Here is a 15,261-nt window from a genome sequence, read left to right on the forward strand (position 1 = left end):
TATAAGCTAAATTTAACTCTAATCAGTGTTAATGAAACCCAATGAATGCCGTGTTTTAAAAAGTTCATGGCCAAGCTGAACTTTGTTTGTAATAAAGTGACCATGACAGGGGCACAAGGGACCCACACCTTTTTAAAAGATTTAGAGATCCTACTCTGAGAGTGGCCAACCAGGTAATTTGAACCAATTTCTCCCTGCAGAAGATGCATTTTTTTTAAAAAGCTGGACAAAATGTTTATTAAATCATCATAAAAGTCCGAAAGAGCTAACAAGGTAGTGAAGAGTGTGGTGCCCAAGGTCGGGAGACGATGCAGTCAGAGAAGTGTGCCCAGCCCTGGGGCTGTGTTTACATAAGGGGTGTAGGTCAATCCAGGGGAGATGGCTGCACAGCTGATGGACCTCTGACAGCCTCAAGCAGTCGAAGGGACAGAAGGTGGAGTTCACAGCTCATATGGGTTGGGGCCTCGTAAACCATTCCACACCTAGGACTGGAACCCAAAAAGCAGCACCAGAGATACATGATTGAAATGGAAGGAAACCAGATCTGACTGGTTTAAACAGATGGCAACCTGGAGTCTGGTCATGTGGGTGACCCAGCATATTTCAAGTCCAGACCTTGAATTAACATGACTCTGGATCATCAGAGGCCCAGTCATTGGGCAGAAGCAAAGGAAAATCCTCTCTGGGGGAGAAAAGCATCACTGCACGTTTGAAAATATTTTCACCAATATATGTACAAATCTGAGACAAGGCATATGAGGAAAAAATAAACAGGTACACAAGGAGATAAGAATATGACCAAAGACCTACACAAACAACAGACACGAAAAACAAACCCACAGGTAGTCCAGAGAGTGTAATTAGAAAACAAGGACTTTAAAGGATTGATGCTTACCATGCTCATGACGTTAAAAGCCACTCTTAAACCTTAAAGCAAAGAGCTAGAAATTATAAAAAGTAACGTTATTTAGTTTTAAAAAAAAGTCAGAACTTCTACAATTGGTGAACACTGCTCAATAATATGAACCCAATGTATAGGTTTCGTTGCAGTTTAGATGCAGCTGGAGAGAGAATTAGTACTGGAAGAAGGATCAGGAGAAAATCCAGAACAAAGTAAAGAGAGACTAAGGGATGGAAAATACGGAGAAGATAAAGGCTAAAAGATACAGTGAGGAAGTCCAAACTGTTTAACTGGAGTCCCCGAAGGAAAGAAGGGAGAGTCCAGGCAGTAGTCATATTTGAAGTGATAATGGCTGAGAAATCTCTCAAAACTGATGAAAGAAATTTACAGATGAGGAAACTGAGGCTTTATCTGTACATGTAAAAGAGAGGTTAAATAAATTGCATCAGTTCACACACAGGGCCCTGGTGGTCAGGCTCCTGCACCCATGATCTAACCATGATGCTCTTAGGTAATTTTTAACGAAGAATGGATGACAGAATAAGCAGCACCTAATAAACACCGGGTCACTTTTTGTGACATTAATAGTAGATAAAGGGCTTCCCTGGTGGCACAGTGGTTAAGAATCTGCCTGCCAATGCAGGGGACACGAGTTCGATCCCTGGCCCTGGAGGATCCCGCATACCACAGAGCAACTAAGCCCGCGTGCTATAAATACTGAGCCTGTGCTCTAGAGCCCACATGCCACAACTACTGAAGCCTGTGCACCTAGAGCCCGTGCTCCGCAGCAAGAGAAGCCACCACAATGAGAAGCCTGTGCACCGCAACGAAGAGTAGCCCCCGCTCACCGCAACTAGAGAAAGCCCGCGCACAGCAACGAAGACCCAACACAGCCAAAAATAAAAACAAATAAATTTAAAAAAAAAAAGTAGATGAAATAGTTTTTAAGAAAAAAAGCTCTTCTAGAGAGACAGGGGATCAGCTCATAGCACCAAAAGGTTTAATTCACCAGAAAGATGTCAAGGTTCTAAATTTGTATGCACTTAATGGCATTACCCAAATTGATGCAATTTGTCACATTAACAAAATAAAGCTGAAAAGCATCAAGATGATTATGTGAATAAATGAAGAAAAAAGTACTTCACAAAACTGGATTTCCATGCAGAAGAAACACTCTTAGCAAAATAGGAAATGGAAGGAAACTTCCTCAATCTGAAAAAAGAAAAAAACTATAGCAAACATTATACTTGAGGGTAGAAACTACAAAGGTCCTGCTTTTATGAAAATGGGATCATATAGCATGTGAGGTTTGTGTATCTCAACTTTATATGTCCTTGTGAGATTCCTCTGTGTTGTCGTGTGTAGCAGTAGTTCATTCTTCCTCACTGGTCTGTAGTATTTCACTGTATAAATACACCGCCATTTATCCATTCTACTGTTGAGGGGCATCTGTGTGGCTTCTTATTTTAGACTATTACACATTCTGCTGACGTGAACTTTCTTGTGGATGCTGTTTGATACACATGTGCGCTTGTTTCTCTTGGGCATATGCCAAGGAGCGGAATTGTTGGGCTATGTGTATGTGTAGCTTCAGTCCATATCCTCCATAACTAATAGCCACCAATTTGATTAACATTTTGAATTTATAGATCAATTTGGCGAGGATGAACATCTTTACAATATCAAATCTTCCAATCCAGAAACATGGTATATCTTTACATTTATTTAGGTCTTATTTTCTTAATATTGTTTTGTGAGCAGGGAGTGGATTGGGATTGGGAGGAGGTGTGAGGGGGCTTCAGAGGTCCTGGTCATGATCTCTTTCTTGATCTGGATGGGGGTTACATAGATGTGTTTTTAATAGTCATTTGTTAATCCATAAGGTTATGTGTTATCCATTTATTTGTGTCTATTACATTTCACAATAAGAATGGTTTAATAATATGGGAGTGATTTACATTTTCTTCCAGCCTCTGGAAATCCCAATTTTCTGCTAGGAGACAGATTTTAAAAATTGATTCTCCTATGTTGGAATCTATCCTTCCATAGCAGCAGGTGGGGATACTAAGACACACCTTTTTCTTTTTTGTTCATGATTGTCAAACTGCAAAAATACACTGTTTGCAAATTCAAGAAAGGTGAACTTTGTAAAAGCTACATGGTCCATTAGTCGAGGCTCTTTCTAATAAAAAATGTGCTGGATTCTGTCTGCTCCCTGGACAGAGACACATCTGCGTCATCGCACGTGCTCTGATAGGCCATAAAACACATGGCTTCCCACTTAACGCTGACACGTTTCGTTTGGGAGATGCTGATTTATTCTGTGCCTGAAATAGAACAGGAATTAATCTGTATTCTTCTCTCTCAGCGTGTGTGAGGGGTCGGACAGCAAGGGGACGCTGGTCAGGGGAGAGGCTGGCCCTGGGCCTCAGCCCTGCACTTTTCCTCAAACAGAAGCACAAAGAACCCAAGCTAGGGCGGCATTTCACCCCGACTTGTCCTTCACTCGGGTTTCCGCCTCTGCAGCCTGACCCAGAGGATCCACTGTCCTCTCCAGGCTTCTTGCAGAGAAAAGGACTGGGGCAGGGGAAGGGCACATATTCTGAAACCTTTGAAAAGGAGTCTCAGTTTTCATACCTGCAAAAGGAATGAGACGCAAGCTACATCTGTAAAGACAGCACCTGCCTTGAGGGCTGATTGTCAGGGATTAGACACAGCACACAGCACAGAGCAAACGCTTCATAAACGCCGGCTATTATCATTCCAGAGAGGTTGGCAAAGTTAGCGTGTGGCTCTCAATAAATGTTACCTGTTGCTGTTTTTATTCCCGGAACAGAGCATTTTGGAGAAAAGGCAGTGTGTGTTTCCATTTGCTTGCAGGGTGGGGAGGAGAGAGGGAAGGGAAGGGGGCGTTCCCAGCAGAGGTGGGCAGGTGGGCCCTTGGGAGAAAGCCAGCTGGACCAGTGGGCGGAAGCACAGGATGTGTGGAAGCAGAGGAGCAGCAGGGGTCAGCCTTCCGGGGTCAGCCTTCCGGGGGGGCAGGGAGCTCAATGCCATGCGGAGGAGTCAAGACCTGGCAGCCTGCACCCGTGAAGGAGCTCACACAAGGCGCGGATGTGGCCAGGTCTGAAGACGTACTGATGAGGGTGAGTGCTGACTGAGTGAATAAAACGTACTTCCAGGATCCCACGGACATGGCCCGGCTCCCTGTGAGTTTCTGGTTCATCACAGGAACCAGAAATGTTCCCCTGCAGGGATCACACCCGGACAGTTTTGAAGACGCACAGTTAATTACTTCAGAGTGAGGTGTGCACAGGATTCTGGGACAGAGCAGTGCTGAGAGCACAGGTGAAACTGGGTCTCTTAAAAACGCGAAGGGGAAGCTGGGACGAAGTGAGAGAGTGGCGTGGACTTATATACACTACCAAATGCAAAACAGAGAGCTAGTGGGAAGCAGCCGCATAGCACAGGGAGGTCAGCTCGGTGCTTTGTGACCACCTAGAGGGGTGGCATAGAGAGGGTGGGAGGGAGACGCAAGAGGGAAGAGATATGGGAACATATGTATAACTGATTCCCTTTGTTATAAAGCAGAAACTAACACACCATTGTAAAGCAATTATACCCCAATAAAGATGTTAAAAAAACCCCACAAAACTGGAAGTAGGTTGGATCAAGGGTCAGGAGCCTGGGAACCCACCTGCACTGGGTCACTTGCCAGCAGTGTGACCAGGGGCGACTCTCTTCAGGAAAATGATACCTGCTTCCTGAGGACGTGTGATACAGGAGATGTGTGCGTGGATGGGCACAGTGGCTCCAGATCTTCCTATCCTCCAGAGCCATGCCCTTTGCCACATAACCTTGCACGCCTTCCCACAGGGAGTGCGAAGTGTCTCCCCAACCCTTTAACTTCGGGTCAGTCATGTGACTTGCGTTGGTCAACAGAATGAGGTGGAGGTGAAATGGGCTAGTTTGGAGGCTAGACCCCTGTCATCGCTATGAGGAGAACATTCCCAGGCCAGCCCACTGGTCCTAGGAAGAGTAGAGACAGTTGTGTGCGTGGCCAAGTTGTGTTAGTTACGCCTAGATCAGCCAACCACCAGCTAATGCACAGACCCTGGGGATAAATCACTGTCATTTTCAGCAACAGGGTTTTGAGGTATCTTGTTGCACAGCATTACTGTGGTCATAATTACGTGATACCACACTGCACAGAAGGGGCCCTAAAGGTGAAAGCTCTGGTGTAAAGGTGTCATACCCTCACAGCCTTCACGGGTTCATCCTGCAAATGTCTCTTGAGCACCTACTGCAGGAAGGCTCTGTGCCAGGGCCACTGGGTGAACAAAGCTGACGTGGACCCTGACTTTAGAGAACGCACCCCCAGTGAGGGGGCAGACATCGCACAGGAACTCACAATATCTTATGGCAAGTGTGATGGCAGGGAGGCTGGGAGCCCTAGGGACAGACCAGGGAATCTAACCAATCTGAGGGGGAGCTGGAGAAGGGCTCCCCGAAGAAGTGACATGTAAGCTGAGACAAGATGAGAACAAGCCAAACTGAGGGGATGGAGGGAACGGTATTTCAGGCAGCAGAAGAGCACATGCAAAGGCACTGTGGCACCTTTGGGGAGCTGAGGGATGTCTGAGGTTGGCTGGAAGGCAGGGAGCAAGGGACATGCCTCCAGACAAGTGGTGAGTGGGCTGTGTCACATGAGCCTTGTGGGCTAGGTCAGGGGGTCTTATGGGCCAGGTTGGGTGGGTCTCATAGACCAGACTAGGTTGGCCTTTGGGCCAAGTCAGATGGGTCTCATGGGTCAGGCCATGTGAGCACTTCATTGGCCAGGCTGGGTGGTCACCATGGCCAGGTTAAGGATGTTGGACTTTATCCTGAGAGCTATGGGTGGCATTCTGGCGTATTAAGTGGGTTCTTTCATATGGTCTATCTACAAAAGAAGGCAGCTAAGAATTCCTACATCAGTGAGGTTAAATGATATGGACCAGGCCGCATAGCTCGTGGAGAGCTGCATCAGGCCCACAACCTGGCCTGTCTGATTCCTGGGTGACTCTTCTCTCCTTTGCAGTTTTGCAACTCTTTGCAGGGAGGTGAGCCGACCGTGAAAATTACTGAAAGGAGGGAGAGGTATAATCAGGCAGCATGTGGTACCCTGGGGGCACTGGCAAGTTTTACTTCTGTACATAAAGAAAACATAAATTAATTACTCTACTAGTCTTGCTAAAATAAAACAAAAAGCCATGTTCCCGTAGCTTGCTACAGTAAAGTAGACGTAAGCATGCCAGTCTATCTTTCTCAGACTTGTCATACTTAGTGATGATTTATCACACTTTAACCTTGATAAAGGACCATGGAATTGACTCACCCTCTGTAGCACCCAGGGGAATCCTCTTTCCAGTGACAGGAGCCGTAGGGTGCCTACACTTGTCAGTTTCCTTCTCAAGATCTAATTCTAACACTGCCCCCAAATCATAGTTTTGGTATTTCTCCCAAACCTAGTTTCTTCTACTCTTTGGAAACTTCCTGTTTCCCACCTGTGATAGGCAAAATAATGGCTCCCCAAGATGTCCACGTTCTAATCCCTGAAACCTTTGAATGTGCCACACAGTCAGAGATTTTGTGGATGTGATGAAAGGACTAAGTGAAAACCAAGGATCCTGAGATGAGATTATCCCAGGTTATCTAGGTGGGTCCCACATAATTATAAGGGCCCTCGAAAATGAAAGAGAGAGGCAGGCAGTCAGAGTGAAAGGATGGAAGTGTAGGATGGAAGCAGAGGCAGGACGAGCACGGCTGCGGCCTGGAGATGGAGGAAGAGGCCACAAGCCAAGCAATGCAGGCACCTCTAGAAGCTGGAGAAAGCAAGGACACGAATTCTTCCCTGGAGTCTCCAGAAGGAACCAGCCCCGCCGATACCTTCATGTCTGCCCACTAAAACCCATTTTGGACTTCTGACCTCCAGAAACGTAAGGTAATAACTTACGTTGTTTTTAAGTTTAAGTTGTGGTAGTTTATTCTATCAGCGATAACACACCATCTTCAGGATGCCAATGTTTCAGCTGATGGATATATTCACTGATGCATTGATTCACCCATTCATTTACTCATCAGTGTTGCCTGATTGCCTGTAATGTGTCATCCCCAGCTGGATTCTGCAGAACACACCGCAGCCCTCCCAGCAAGGACTCCACGCCCCCGCCTTCCTCTTGTCCACCAAATCACTTCTCCCCACCTGAAGGTTACAGCCCTGGGCCTGTATCCCAGGCCCCCAGCTGTGTGACCTTGAACAAAATACTTTAACCTTTCAGTGCTGTGCAGTGATGAACTGACCTTGCTGAAAGAGAGGCCTGGCCTTGGTCCATGGTTCTTGGGAAGTGACTCCTAAGTTCTTGGAATGTCCTGCCTGATAAGAGGGTCTCTATTTACCTGGGAACCTTGGGCAGCTTCAGACAACCTATGACAGTGATGCGATTTAGGGTGGGGCCCTAGGGCCATGTGGCATCAGCTCCACCTCTAGAGGGGCTGGGGCTTAAGGTCAGCCACATTGGTGGTCAACCACATCTATGTGACTGAGCCCCAATAAGAACTGTGGACACTAAGGCTTGGGTGAGCTTCCCTGGATGGCAATGCTCAGTGTGTAATGCCACACATTGTTCCCAGAAGTTAGCACTGTCCACGACTCCACCAGGACAGGATAACTGGGAGCTCTGCATTTAGAACTTTAGACTCTGCCCATGTGCCTCTTCTCTTGGCTGACTTAAATCCTATTGCTGTAATAAACCATAACTGTGAGCAGAACAGCTTTCAGTATGAGTCCTTCTAGAGAACTGAAGAAACTGAGGGTGGTCTTGGGGACCTCTGGACTTGCATTTGGTATCAGAAGCGAGGGTGGTCTACTCCCAAACACTTCATGTGTGCTTATCATTATTATTCCTGCCTTCTCTGAGGACAGAGCTTCACTTTTTCGCTTATTTTCCTCAGCCCTAACTTCCCATGAGACTCTGAAGCTGAGACGGCTGACTTTGGCAGGGCTGTTATCACCCTACTCCCCCAGGAGCCCTTCAGGAGAAACAGTAGGGGGAGGACAGTCAGAAATGAACAGATAAACAAGCAGGTCTCCGGGGCACCCTGTGATGCAACAGTGGCAAACTCAGCTCTGCGCCTGTCATTATCAGGAAGACCCTGGGCTCATTTCAGGAATCTCTCTATACAAGGCACCGAGACGTGTAATTTAGTGGCATCCATCTCAGTCAAAATGAGAATTCACTGTTTGTTTAGAGGCCAAGAGACGGTGGGAATTTAGAAAAATGCACTTTTCTCTGCAGCCTGAGAACCGTTAGGTGGTGATCAAATTTATCTCACAGCCGCCGTGCCTATAATATCATGATCAGTGCCCAGAGAAAGGGGGGAATTATGCCTCTGTGTGACCAGGTCTGGGAAGGAGCCAGCCAGACGGCAAGGCAGGTTACCTCATGAGTGTATTCTATGCAGACACACTTGCTTAGCTGGTGAGTGGCACTAACCAGGACCATGATAACAGATTTAAGTGTTCACTGTGGGCCTCACACTCTTCTATATACTTTGCATGTGTGAACTCAAACCTCTGAATAGCCTATGAAGACCCAGATAGTGACCATCCCCATTTTAAGAGGAGACCCAGATACTGACCATCAAAACAGACCCCAACCCCAGGCCTCCTCACCATCCTCACCCGCACCATCCTGGCCCAGGCCCCCAGCATCTCTTGCCTGGGCCACTGCGATGCCTCCCCAGGCCTCCCTGCTTCCATTTTTGCCCCCTACAGTCCATCCGCCATACAGAATGCAGAGGGATCCTTCGGAACATACGGCAAGTCATTTCCCTACTCAAAACATGTCGGCAATTTCCCATCTCCCTCAGAAGTCAACGCAAACGTCTTCGGATGGACTGCAAGGCCCTACAAGACTCTGACCTTAGTCCATACCTGTCTCCCCTTCCCCCAGAGCTGCCACACTGGCCTCCTTGCTGCTGTGGCTGCTGGAACCCCACATGTGTTGCTGCCTCTCCAGCTCCACAAAAATAAGCACTTTATCTGTTTGGTTCACTGCTGAGGCCCCGGTGCTGAGACCGTGGGTTGCACAAAGCAGTGCTCGATAATATTCATTGAATGCATGAACTAACAGGCTCTCAAGCTTACAGCTGGTCGGCGAGGAAGCCACACTCTCCCCCAGGCCCCGGGTCCAGAGTCATGTTCACCACCCCTGGGCTCAAGGCTTCCTGATCAACACGCTCAGTGATGGGGCAGAAGGGAAGGTGTTAACTGAACCCCTGCCACGTGAGGCCCTCAGCCCTGCCCTCCTGCGCTGCCATAATGGTCAACAGGCTCTCTGTCTCCATCTCGCAGATACGGAAATGGGCTTGGAGCAGTTAAGGCTCTTGCCCAAGGTCGCCCACCCAGGAATGTTGGGCGCCCACCCGGGAATGTCCTCGCCAAGCATTCCAATCTTCCAATTGGCTTCTTTCTACCACACCAGAGGATTTCAACCTCCACCTTTTGGAAATATCAGACAAAGCAGTTTCCAATACCCAAGGCAATGATTTCCACAATTAAGGGATGTAAAATAAACCAAAGTTATCTGGTACCAGAGGGCCTGATGTGCAATGATGACATGAATCCTAGGAAACAGCTCTGCACTGACTCTGGGAGAGAAGCTGGCGCAGGCCTTGGGCCATTCCTTTCAGAAGCACCTCCACAGATGCACAGAACTGCTGGCCCCCCTTCACCTTGCCCCTGACTCCTCCTCATGCAGGGCATTTCCAAGTGCCTGCTTCCAAGACAGAGACTCCAGCAGCCATCACCCCTCACTCACACCTGCTGGGCTCTCCTGATGCTAGAAACAAGGGCGTCTTTACTTCCTCGGCCCAAACTTCAATGGGCTGGCAACGGTGAGCCAAGTGTACGGTATCCTAAGGCCGTTGCTGGGGCATGAGGCTGTGGTCACATCAGCATCATCAAATCTTTACTGAAAATGATGTATTCACTGCCACCCGCTGAGACTGGCCCGGCACTTCCACGTATACTTTCTCCCTGTAGCAGTGCTCAGTGTTTTATCCTTGCTTTGTGGAGGAGGAAAGTGGCATTTAGTTGACCAAGACTTTAGGTTCTAATTGCAGCTCAAAGGAGGAAGTGTCAGCCCGCTGGACACTGTCCCCTGCTGGACAAGAGCTCAGGTGGGCGCATCATCAATGGCATCTGCCCATGAGTCTTAAGTCCGTTGGACTCTCACCCCATCCCCCCAAGGCAGCGGTCCTCAGACTCTGCTGTGCCTCAGAGGAAAGTGAGGTACAAGTTAGGTAACCTGCTGTCGACCACACAGCTGGTCAATGGCTGGGCTGGGACTGGACCCCAGGCCATCTGAGTCCAGAGCCTGTCCTCACTGCGGTATTCACAGCCCACGCTCAGCAGCATGGGTCATGGCGAGGACATCAGCACTGAGGTTAGAGAGACTTACTTTAGATCCCATCTCTCTGCTTGTTGGCTGTAGGACTTGAGCAGGATGGTTGGGCCAGCACAGAGAGATTATGTAACCAATTCAAGGTCACACAGCATGTCAGTACCCAGAAGGGGACTGGAATTCAGTATGCTCACTCCCAGCCCAGGGATTTGAGTCCTGACTCCCCCCAGGCATGGTGGTGTTCCTTTCCCACCTGGGAGCCTGGGGCTTTGACAAGTTGAATCCCACCCTGCACTTTTCTCAAGAAAATCCTTCCTGGCTCCTTATCTGTGAAGGAAGGAAAATGCAGTTGCTGCCTCACAGGATTCTCATGAGGATAAAATGATCAAACAGTCAGAAAGCACTTACAGTAGTGGCTGGCTCTGAACAAGACTGGCTCCGGTATCAGTTTCCTGGGTAGCCAAGACTACAGAATTCTATTTTCTCACAGCTATAGAGGCCAGAAATCAGAAATCAAGGTGTCAGCTACCTCTGGAGGCTCTAGGGGGACCCTTCCTGCCCCTTCCGGCTTCTGGAGGCTCCAGGTGTTCCTTGGCTTGTGGCCACATCCCCCCAGTCTCTGCCTGTCTTCACACGGCCACCTACCTGCGTGTCTGTCTCCACAATGACTTTCTCATAAGGACACCAGTCATTAGATTTAGGGCCCAGGCTAATCCAGAATGATCTCTTCTTAACTAATCACATCTGCAAAGCCCCCCTATTTCCACATAAGTTCACATTCTGAGGTTCCTGGTGGACATGAAATTTGAGGTACACTATTATGGACTGAATTATGTCCCTCCAAAATTCATATGCTAAAGCCCTAACCCCCGATATGACTATATCTGGAGATAGGGCCTTTAAGGAGATAATGAAGCTTAAGAAAGGTCACAAGGTGAGGTCCTAACCTGACAGGACTGGTGTCCTTGTAAGAGGAAGAGACACCCAAGCTCTCTCTCTGCCACGCGAGGACACAGTGAGAAGGCAGCCATCTCCAAGCCAGGAAGAGAGGCCTCACTAGAACCCAACCTAGATGATACCTTGATCTTGGACTTCCAGCCTCCAGAACAGTGAGAAAACAAATGTCTGTGTTTAAGGCACAGGCTGGGATACTTCGATATGGCAGCCTCTGAAAACTCACAGACACCACTGAACCCCGCACAGTCGCCATCGTGACGAGGGGCTGCACTCCCTGTCCTTCCTCATGTCCTGTCTGGGCTGCCCCCTGACTCCTGGTCCACTTGGAGCCCACCTCCTGATTCAAAGCCCATCTCAGGCATCACCTCCAGCGGATGGCCGTCCTTGACCTCACCTTCACCCCTATGTCTCTCAACCCTCCTCTCTGCCCCCGTCAGCAGGGATGTTGTAAGGGCAGCCAATTTGGACTGGGCATGTCCCAGGTGCAAGCTGCTGTCCAAGGGCGTCACGTGCATTTGGTGTTCACACCACCACCATGAAGATGGGCATCACTGGCCCCATTTCACAGATGGGCCAACTGAGAACTAGAGAGGCCAAGTAATGCTCTGGAGGCCACACGGCGAGGAGGGAGGAGAGCCAGGCCGCAGACACAGGCCGGGCCCAGGTGAACCTTCTCCAGGGTGCTCCCCACCACGGTGGCACTTGTCACCTTCCTTCTTGACCGGGGCCACATTCCACCTTCCCAGCAGCTCTGGGTCCTGCCCGGGGCAAGGAGCTCTGCCTGTCTTGGTCCCTGCAACATCCCGGCAGCCCCTCTGGCTTTGGAGGGCTCGGGTGCTCTCTTCCTGTTCTCTCAAAGCTAGCCGTCGTTCCAGAGCTGCACGAGGTTGCCCAGGGAGAAAGAGGTGGCACCAGCACTGGAACTTAGGCCTCCGTTTCAAGCCCAACCCTCCTTCCTCATCACCGCTCTACACTCATGACGCCCACAAACGCTGGCCTATTTTCATCCTGGGTGAGCTGACCTCCAAAGACCTTTGCCTCTAAGGACATTTGGAGGTGAGGGTCCCGAGCACCTCAGAAATGGAAGGGGCCTCAGATGTGACCTGGGCCAACCTCCCTCCCTGGTTTCTGCCAAAGAGGGTCTCGGGGTCCCCAGCCCAGGAGGACGTGAGGTTCTCACACATGCCCGGATCCTGAGGTTTTCCTGCCAGTCCCACCCGGAAACCACATACCTGGCAGAGCGTGGCCACGGCCTTGGTGGCTCTGACATTCTCCTCTTCCTCCAGGTCACTCCGACTCAGCCTTTGCCTCTCCAGGACCTCGTGAAAAACCTGTGAGTAAAACAGGAGCTGAATCTGGTAGGAAAATGCTGATATTCTTCCCAGAAAAACCTCCTCAACTGGCCCCGCCTCTCAGGTTGGAAGGATGTTCACCCCTATTTATACACAAGGAAATTGAGGCACAGGGATGTATGTGACTTTCATGGCTTGTGAGTTGTGGCTGAGGCCGGGACCAGTGAATCCGACCTCCAGGAAAACCACAGACGGTGATTCTGTCTGTGTACCCAGCAGAAGCTGCGACCAGCACCCCCGTCACCCTTCTCTCCTGGCCACAAGCCACCCAGACATCATTTTCTGATTTCAGTTGCTGGGGACCACCATCCAGGCCCTGGGAGGCCCACCCAGCGGAGCCTGAGGCCAAGCAGGGCCACTGGAGGTCAGTGCGCTCAGTGGCCAGCCAGAATCCACTCTGACCAATGGACCTCAAGGAGCCCAGCAGAGTGACAGGGAAGCGTGCACCAGGTAACCCAGACACAGCCAGAAGGTACCGCAAGGCGAAACCACAGACGGTGGACTCCTCTTAGGGGGCAGCTGTAGGGGAACAGGCCCCATGGGGGAAATGAGTAAGCTGAGTCTTGAAGGACAAGGAGGGGTCCCTGGAAGGAAGGTGGGGGGCCAACACAGTCCCAGCTCAAGGAGCTACAGCAACAGAGACCAGGCAGTTAGAACCCTCTGGCCTTGGTGGGGGCAGAGTGGGAGGGGAGCTGAGAGGGAGGGGCTGCACGTGGTGCCAAAGGCTGTGCTCATTCATCAGTTCCTTGTTCATTCAATCACTTCTTTGTTGTTTGTTCATTCAATTATTTCTTTTGTATCCATCATCCATCCATCCATCCATTCATTCACGTGTTCATTCATTCTTCCCTTCATTCATTTGCTTGATTCTTCTTTCATTGTTGGTTCTTCATTCATTTCTTTGTTCACTCAATTATGTGTTCCTTTGTTCTTCCATCCATCATTCATTGATTCATTTGTTCATTCAGTTATTCCCTCATTCCTTCACGCATGCATGCATGCATGCGCTCAACCCTTCCCTCCTTGGTCCCATGTTTCCTGAGCACCATGTTTCCTGAGCACTATGTTTCCTGAGCACCAGGTCCTGGCTGTGCTGGAGTCCTGGGTTGCAGAGCTGACGCCGTCACCGTCTCCACACTCAGGACTTGCGCTGAGCAATGTGATGTCAGAGAGAAGGGCCTAGAAATCTCAGAGTAACGAACTGCTGTATAATCGTATCTTTCCACTCTCATTTCAAATGGATCTTCTTAAAGACAGAAACAGCCCCCCACCCCACGGTATGACAAACCCCGGAAACCCCAGGCGTGGGCCCTGAGAGGAGGCTCTGTGGGTGGGGAAGGGCACTGGACCAGGGAACCAGAGACGTGAAGACCTCTCCTCTGTTCTGGCCGCTGGCTTCTCACTCGGGTATAGCCGCCGCCACCATGCTGGCCCCCAAGGAGGGCATGTGTCTGGGCTCTGGCCTGAGCCTGGACCCAGCTACAGTCCTGCCATCCCCTCGGCAGAGCTGAGACAAGCAAATACTAGTGAAGAGAGAAGGACCCAGAGAAACAGTCAGGCCATGGCTGCCCCGTACTGGTCTGGCTGAGTCTTAACAACCCGGCAAGGTGGCTGCTATTATTCCCACTGCACAGATGAGGAAGCCAGAGGGTTAGCAAGGTCACTCAGACACAGCGGCAGAGTCAGCATCCAAACCCAGGTCCTGCTGCCTCAGCACCCAAATGCTTACCAACCCTGGGGGACGGCCACTGACAAGCAGCCCTGCCTATCCCCGCCCCCCCTCCACCAACAGGGAAACACTGAGGCAGAGTCCTGCTCTCTCTCTGCGAACTGCAAGCCCTGGTCCTTCCAGCCTGTGCTGGCGCCAGCTCACTTGCTATCCCTCAAGCAGGGTGACACCTTGCTTCCTGCCCTCCAGCCGGTCTCCTTGTCTTTTTCCCAGTCAAGACCACGAGCGTTGGCTACCTTGGCCACCTCCCTGGTCCTGCCTGCTCAGCCCCACATGCAGGGTCCTCCTCTGACTTGCCACCTGACCCAGCGAGGGGGCCCATCCCTGTGTAACAGCCTGCCTTACATCCAGGACACGCCTGTCCCCTCTGGGGACATCGCACGCTGGTCTGCATCGCAGGTTGGGCCCTTGCCCTACGCCATCTGTGTGAAGCCCTCTCCATGGCCCCTCCCGCCATCTTTCCATCGTCCCAGTGAGGGCGGTGCTGCTCGAGTCACTGGCTTACAGACCAGGAAGCTAGGGATGCAGAGCCCAAGGGAGCTGGCTAAGATCACTGGGCTGACAGGTGGGAGGCGAGGAGAGACCTCCCGTCTGGCAGATGCCAAGGCCTCTGGCTTCCCAAGCGCAGTAGTGGGGGACCAAGCCCCCTCCTGCCACCCTGGTCAACCCGCGTGGCTCCCTGGGACGGCTGTGCTCGCGGACGTGCGAGCGAGTCAGGAGCAGGTCACCTGGAGGAACTCCTCGGGGTCGGCGGTCTGCGGCACCGTGGCCAGGAAGCTCCTCTGTTCCTTTTGTTGGGCCAGCGTGAGCCTTGCCATCCCCTCCGCCTGGTGAACCAGTGAGGCTTTGACCAGGTCTCTGCCTCGCTGGACAAACTCT

General features: G+C 50.6%; 1 protein-coding gene across 1 annotated transcript in view; it reads right to left on the minus strand.

Moving 5' to 3' along the window:
* EVC (EvC ciliary complex subunit 1) overlaps window positions 1-15,261 on the minus strand; it is an 81,836-nt gene that overhangs the window by 26,885 nt on the left and 39,690 nt on the right. The window contains exons 10-11 of the mRNA XM_007462461.1: window positions 15,111-15,259; window positions 12,534-12,632 (exon numbers count right to left, since the gene is read on the minus strand). Coding sequence (XP_007462523.1) covers window positions 12,534-12,632; window positions 15,111-15,259 — 248 coding nt within the window. The remainder of the gene's footprint in view (window positions 1-12,533; window positions 12,633-15,110; window positions 15,260-15,261) is intronic.

This window comes from Lipotes vexillifer, unplaced genomic scaffold (assembly GCF_000442215.2).
Source record: "Lipotes vexillifer unplaced genomic scaffold, Lipotes_vexillifer_v1.1 scaffold1824, whole genome shotgun sequence".
Taxonomy (NCBI): Eukaryota; Metazoa; Chordata; class Mammalia; order Artiodactyla; family Lipotidae; genus Lipotes; species Lipotes vexillifer.